The following is a 6,576-nucleotide window of genomic DNA, read 5'->3' on the forward strand; positions in this document are numbered from 1 at the left end:
GGTCAAGTGGATAGAGAGTCTGCCCGGAGAGCAGAAGGTGGGTGGTTCGATCTCCTGGCTGCGCCATACCAAAAGTCGTTAAAAGATGGTACTTGTTATCCTGCCTGGGACTCGACTAAGGGGCTAAAACAAAGTATGGCCGGCTCGGAGTCAGTATAATGTGCCTTTGTGGGGTACCTATGTTTAACCGTGGCATGTACTTTAAACCCGGTAGAATTCCGGACAAGTACAAGTAGACACACACACGTGCATGCACGTCGGTATATAAGTGCAATAATCTTGACCGCGGCGTTAAACCCACCTCACCTCACCTCATAGCCGCAGAATATCTTTGGGTTCATCTGAGAGTAAATCTGACATCTGTACGTTGCGTTTCTCATCTTAAAAGCCAAATAGTGTCAAGTCAAACATTATTATCACTTTCAACGTAAGGTAACCAATATAATGCCTCCAAAACTGGCAGCAAACCGTGCGTGGAGTAGCCTACCCTAAGCAAAACACGTGTGGAGTTTCCATCACCTCGTCAAGTATGCAGGAGAAGTGAGGAGTTGTGCGGCCTCTGGGAATCCCGAGAGTAGAGAAATTCAACACACGCCTAGTAAAAGGTCACTCTGTTCTTGTCCCTTCGTTTCACAATGCAAGTTTGTTTCAAGTCTATTGTTTTGTGGCGACGTTATTTCCGGGTTGTGCAACGCCATAACAGGCCATATGGTATGATATTATGTGAAATACCTAGTCATCTATGTGGTAGATCCCAAGGCACAAGGCCGCCTGATCTGCACACGGTTCCTTAAGGCGCACTACCTTGATTGTTGCCAAAACCAGATAGATTGGGTTGTTGTAACTGGTGGTACCCTACTGGTTGTTAAGTGGTACTGTATTGACAATTGTATTTAGAAGTCGGCATCAGGAGCCAGTTTTAAGCGTCTGTGCAATCTTGATCGCAGCAACATGGAAAAATATTTTCTACGTGTTCTTTCTATACGATTACGCAGGATGCATTCAAGATACTGATTTCAGTGTTATGTTTATGAAACGTACATGGTGCGGAGCATGTAACCTGAAGTAATTGTTTCCAGTGTCTGAAGTGCACGTGCATCTAATCTCCACGTAGGCTCTGTGCACGGGCGATCCATCAATAACAACCCCACAAACTATGTTAATGTTCCCTGTGATTATATGTCATGTAATAATTGTGTGTAGAGATACAATAATTAATTTTTAAAACTATGTAAGCAGTTAAGATTAAAACACACTTGATGCATGTGGTTGAAGAAGAGCTAATGGACAAAGTTACATAGAAGTTTCAGCGTTGTCATTTCGAACTTGCACTATAGTTCTTGCCATTTATAAATTAACGAAGATATGTTCTAATACTTATAAAGTGAAAACACGCCATTCCGGCGAAAACTTATATTAATGACAAAAACAGCAAAGTGAGCTTTTTAAGAAATATCAATTTTGCTATCGATAAACATCATCATTGAGTTTTGATCGCGTAGTTACAATCCTGGTTAGAACGGCTATATTTAGTCGGAATGACTTGTCACTTTATAAATTTTAAAGCACATGCTGCTATGCCTTAATTAAAAAACGCGATTTTGTGATTCTATTTCAGGTTGCAAGAGCTGTAGTCTTGTTTTCAATCATGTTAACGATTACATATGTCACGTGCTCAACATTCAATCAGATATCATTGGCTGTTGAGTGCGGCAGGGAAACCGATCTTTGTCTTTCTTTCCTATGCTTTCTCCGTTCCTTCTCCTTACTCTCTATATTATTGTAGCTATCCACCCTCCCTGTATTCCTGGTGCTGTCCTTGCTCCCCGGATTCTTGTCGCTCTCCATCCTCCCTGTATTCCTGTCGCTCTTTATCCTCCATGTATTCCTGGTACTGTCCTTGTAGCTCTCCAATCTCCCTGTATTCCTGTCTCTATTTATCCTGCCTGTATTCCTGGTGCTGTCCTTGCTCCCTCTATTCTTGTAGCTCTCCATCCTCCCTGTATTCTTGTAGCTCTCCACCCTCCCTGTATTCTTGTCTCTCTCCATCCTCCCTGAATTCTTGTCGCTCTCCATCCTCCCTGTATTCCTAGTCGTTCTCAATCCTCCCTGTATTCCTGTCGCTATTTATCCTCCCTGTATTCCTGGTGCTCTCCATCATCCCTGTATTCCTGGTGCACTCCACCCTCCCTGTATTCTTGTAGTTCTCCACCCTCCCTGTATTCCTGGTGCTGTCCTGGCTCCCTGTATTCTTGTAGCTCTCCACCCTCCCTGTATTCCTTGTGCTCTCAATTCTCCCTGTATTCCTGGTGCTGTCCTTGCTGCCTGTATTCTTGTAGCTCTCCAACCTCCCTATATTCCTGGTGCTGTCCTTGCTCCCTGTATTCTTGTCGCTCTCCATCCTCTCTGTATTCCTGGTGCTGTCCTTGCTCCCTATATTCTTGTCGCTCTCCATCCTCTCTGTATACCTGGTGCTGTCCTTGCTCCCTGTATTCCTGGTGCTGTCCTTGCTCCCTGTATTCTTGTCTCTCTCCATCCTCCCTGAATTCTTGTCGCTCTCCATCCTTCCTGTATTCCTTGTCGTTCTCCATCTTCCCTGTATTCCTGTCGCTATTTATCCTCCCTGTACTCCTGGTGCTGTCCTTGCTCCCTATATTTATTTTGCTCTCCATCCTCTCTGTATTCCCGTTGCTGTCCTTGCTCCCTGTATTCCTGGTGCTGTTCTTGTCCCCTGTATTCTTGTCTCTCTCCATCCTCCCTGAATTCTTGTCGCTCTCCATCCTCCCTGTATTCCTGTCGCTATTTATCCTCCCTGTATTCCTGGTGCTCTCCATCATCCCTGTATTCCTGGTGCACTCCACCCTCCCTGTATTCTTGTAGCTCTCCACCCTCCATGTATTCCTGGTGCTGTCCTTGCTCCCTGTATTCTTGTATCCCTCCAACCTCCCTGTATTCCTGGTGCTCTCAATTCTCCCTGTATTCCTGGTGCTGTCCTTGCTCCCTGTGTTTATGTCGCTCTCCATCCTCTCTGTATTCCTGGTTCTGTCCTTGCTCCCTGTATTCTTGTCGTTCTCCATCCTCCATGTTTTCCTGGTGCTGTCCTTGCTCCCTGTATTTCTGTCGCTCTCCATCCTCCCTGTATTCTTGTAGCTCTCCATCCTCACTGTATTCCTGGTGCTCTCCATCCTCCCTCTATTCTTGTAGCTCTCCACCGTCCCTGTATTCCTGGTTCTGTCCTTTTTCCCTGTATTCTTGTAGCTCTCCACCCTCCCTGTATTCATGGTGCTGTCCTTGTTTTCTGTATTCTTGTAGCTCTCCACCCTCCCTATATTCCGGGTGCTCTCGATCCTCCCTGTATTCTTGTAGCTCTCCATCCTCCCTGTATTCTTGTAGCTCTCCACCCTCCCTGTATTCCTGGTGCTGCCCTTGCTCCCTGTATTCTTTTAGCTCTCGACCCTTCCTATATTCCTGGTGCTGTCCTTGCTCCCTATATTTTTGTCGCTCTTCATCCACCCTGTATTCCTGGTGCTCTCAATCCTCCCAGTATTCTTGTCGCTCTCAACCCTCCCTGTATTCCTGGTGCTATCCTTGCTCCCTATATTCGTGTAGCTATCCATCCTCTCTGTATTCCTGGTGCTGTCCTTGCTCCCTGTATTTTTGTCGCTCTCCATCCTCCCTGTATTCCTGTCGCTATTTACCCTCCCTGTATTCGTGGTGCTGTCCTTGCTCCCTGTATTCTTGTAGCTCTCCACCCTCCCTGTATTCATGGTGCTGTCCTTGCTCCCTGTATTTTTGTCGCTCTCCATCCTCCCTGTATTCTTGTAGCTCTCCATCCTCACTGTATTCCTGGTGCTCTCCACCGTCCCTGTATTTCTGGTTCTGTCCGTTTTCCCTGTATTCTTGTAGCTCTCCATCCTCCCTGTATTCATGGTGCTGTCCTTGCTCCCTGAATTCTTGTCGCTCTCCATCATCCCTGGATTCTTGTCGCTCTTCATCCTCCCTGTATTCCTTATCGGTCTTTATCCTCCCTGTATTCCTGGTGCTGTCCTTGCTCCTTGTATTCTTGTCGCTCTCCATCCTCCCTGTATTCTTGTAGCTCTCCACCCTCCCTGTATTCCTGGTGATGTCCTTGCTCCCTGTATTCTTGTAGCTCTCCACCCTCCCTGTATTCCTGGTGCTCTCCATCCTCCCTGTTTTCCTGGTGCTCTCCATCATCCCCGTATTCAACTGATTGCATGCAATCAGCAAGCCTGAGCATCATATCTGTATGGTCGCATATTGTTGTAATCATAGGTTGCTTGGAACCTATATTCATACTCGGAATCCTTAGGGGTTCCAGTTTGTTTGGTTGTTGTTTAACGCCGCACACAGCAATACTCCAGCTATATGACCGCGGTCTCTAAATATTCGAGTCTGGACAAGACACTATTATGATTGATATCATGAGCATCAACCTACGCAACTGTGATACCATAACATGCATCAACTAAGTCAGCGAGCATGACCACCCGATCCCGTTTGCCGCCTCTTACGACAAGCATGAGTTGCTGAAGGCTTATTGTAACCCGGATCTTCACGGGTCCTACAGTTTCCGCATTAACAATATATGCGCAATGCATTCATGTACATGTATTTGTAAACAAAGAACCATCTCAAGCATGGTTGGGAAGCAATGTTTAAATACTGCTCTGATATTGGAAAAGATATACACACAACACATGCTTTTCTATGGACCACGCTTTACAGCATCACGTTCTCGCAGGCAAATTAAAAGGGAGGGGTCAAACAGTATATTATTCAATACAGACTTTGCATCTTCGCCTGATGGTGGATAGGGTCCTGTGGACTCGTGTAAGAGTAAGATGAAGTTCCTGCAGTTTGATTTGTGGATTTGTAGACCAAGGAAGACAATGACGCCTTTCATCTCATCACAATTATGCTCAATGGGTGATACGTTGGGGGATATTACCGGTCAAGGCAACACACTCACGTTATTCTATTGCAGATACTAAGTATTGCAGTATTCTGGCAACTTGTTTCTACCGGTAACGTACTGTGTTCAGATATCCAGCACAAGGGCCTTTGTAAGTGACGTTGACCGCTCCTATACCCCGACCACATGGCTGAATGTAACGTCCATCGCAAGGACTGTAAACAGGTGATCTGACGTCTGATCGGTGTGTTCATCGGTGTGCCACCCAGCTAGAAAAATGTCTGAATCACTGTAGCCGCTGCTGTCTGTGGTTATCCGCCAAAGTACAACGTTATACTGTCCGCCTGCTGACGATACCTTAAACAGGTAAAGGAAGATCCGTACTCCACAAGTTATGACGGTGGGTGTGGTTCTGTGTGAATGACAACGTCTTATTGAGGTGGCTCTGTCACTGGCATTGTCGGGTATGAGTGTTTTGGTGCTCAAGTATTCTGTAATCATCCATATGTCCATGCTAAGTGACATAAATCCATTTGGTTGTTTCATTTAATACCATGAATTCAAACTAAATCTTTATCAAATATTTACATTAAACATTGGACAAACGGCTATGTTCAGGGTGACGGCGCTTTTTGTGCATGTGTGATATGAAATATATCAGTCTTCATTCAAGTGTTGAGTGCAGGTTTGTGCACGAGCTGCGGGTGTCCAGTCGTCGAAGTGGGCAGTTAAGAGTCCAAGGTGCCCAAACCGCTAATAGAACCTTAAACCTAACACCTAACATATTTAAACTAGATTGTTTTGATAAGTATGATTTTGAAAGATATACAAGAATTGACTTGTGAGCTGCCTTGCCTGTGATGCTCGAGGTATTTCCAGAACATTTCGCACGTGCACTTCACTGTTATGTTTGTGATGTTATAAACTGCATGTCTCAAGGCAATTCATATGGGATCAACTCACACCTTACTTAAATAACTCAACGCCATACCTGTCAACTTTCACGCATTTAGCGTGAGACTCAATTTTTTCAACAAGACTCACTCTATCGCACAATGCCACTGCAACCTTATGCCTATTCGCTCAAAACAACTTTTCGAAACATCGTGGTTTCATTTTATACCGAATTGCCTTGTTCCTCGTCTCAACTGTCATAGAACTTTTGTCATTATTTCTACATCTCTCTATTAAGACAATCTACAAAAACAAATTCAACCAGAGGGCTCCAAAATACTGGGAAAAATTGTTAAAATCACTCTCAGATCGAGGAGCGAAGATTCCCCTTCGACTCACAACCAAAGGCTTCGCCCTGGACATGACCTCGGCCTACGTATAGGCCCCTGGAGGTTGGTTCACTCCCAGTTGTCAGACATCCCATTTGTGAGACGACCCAAACCAGTGTAACTGCCTGTCTTACCTACTAATTACTGAGCTGCTCCAAACTGTGGGCAGAGTGAACTACCCCAACTCGTTGAGTGATACAGATTAACCAGATCATGATTGTGTTTTTAAGTTGCGTTCGATCTGTGTCAGGTTGCGGGTGTTTTATTAGGCAAGACTAGGAGTAGTTTTTTCAGTGATACAGAATATAGGAATCTCAGTGAGGATTAATAAAAACCTTTTAACTGTTGAGTTTGTTTTTC

At 45.0% G+C, this 6,576-nt stretch overlaps 2 protein-coding genes across 2 annotated transcripts; both read right to left on the minus strand.

Annotated features, from left to right (window-relative positions):
- Window positions 1–2,288: 2,288 nt before the first annotated feature.
- On the minus strand, window positions 2,289–3,374 carry LOC139475407 (processed variable antigen-like). The gene has a single exon (XM_071258623.1). The coding sequence runs from the start codon at window positions 3,372–3,374 to the stop codon at window positions 2,289–2,291; it is 1,086 nt and encodes a 361-aa protein (XP_071114724.1).
- A 69-nt stretch (window positions 3,375–3,443) lies between these two features.
- Window positions 3,444–3,995, minus strand: LOC139475408 (uncharacterized). Its single transcript, XM_071258624.1, has one exon. It carries the CDS (start codon window positions 3,993–3,995, stop codon window positions 3,444–3,446), a length of 552 nt encoding a protein of 183 aa, XP_071114725.1.
- Window positions 3,996–6,576: the final 2,581 nt, after the last annotated feature.

The sequence above is a fragment of the Haliotis cracherodii genome, unplaced genomic scaffold (genome assembly GCF_022045235.1).
Source record: "Haliotis cracherodii isolate W230 unplaced genomic scaffold, xgHalCrac1.p SCAF_3, whole genome shotgun sequence".
NCBI classification, from domain to species: domain Eukaryota; kingdom Metazoa; phylum Mollusca; class Gastropoda; order Lepetellida; family Haliotidae; genus Haliotis; species Haliotis cracherodii.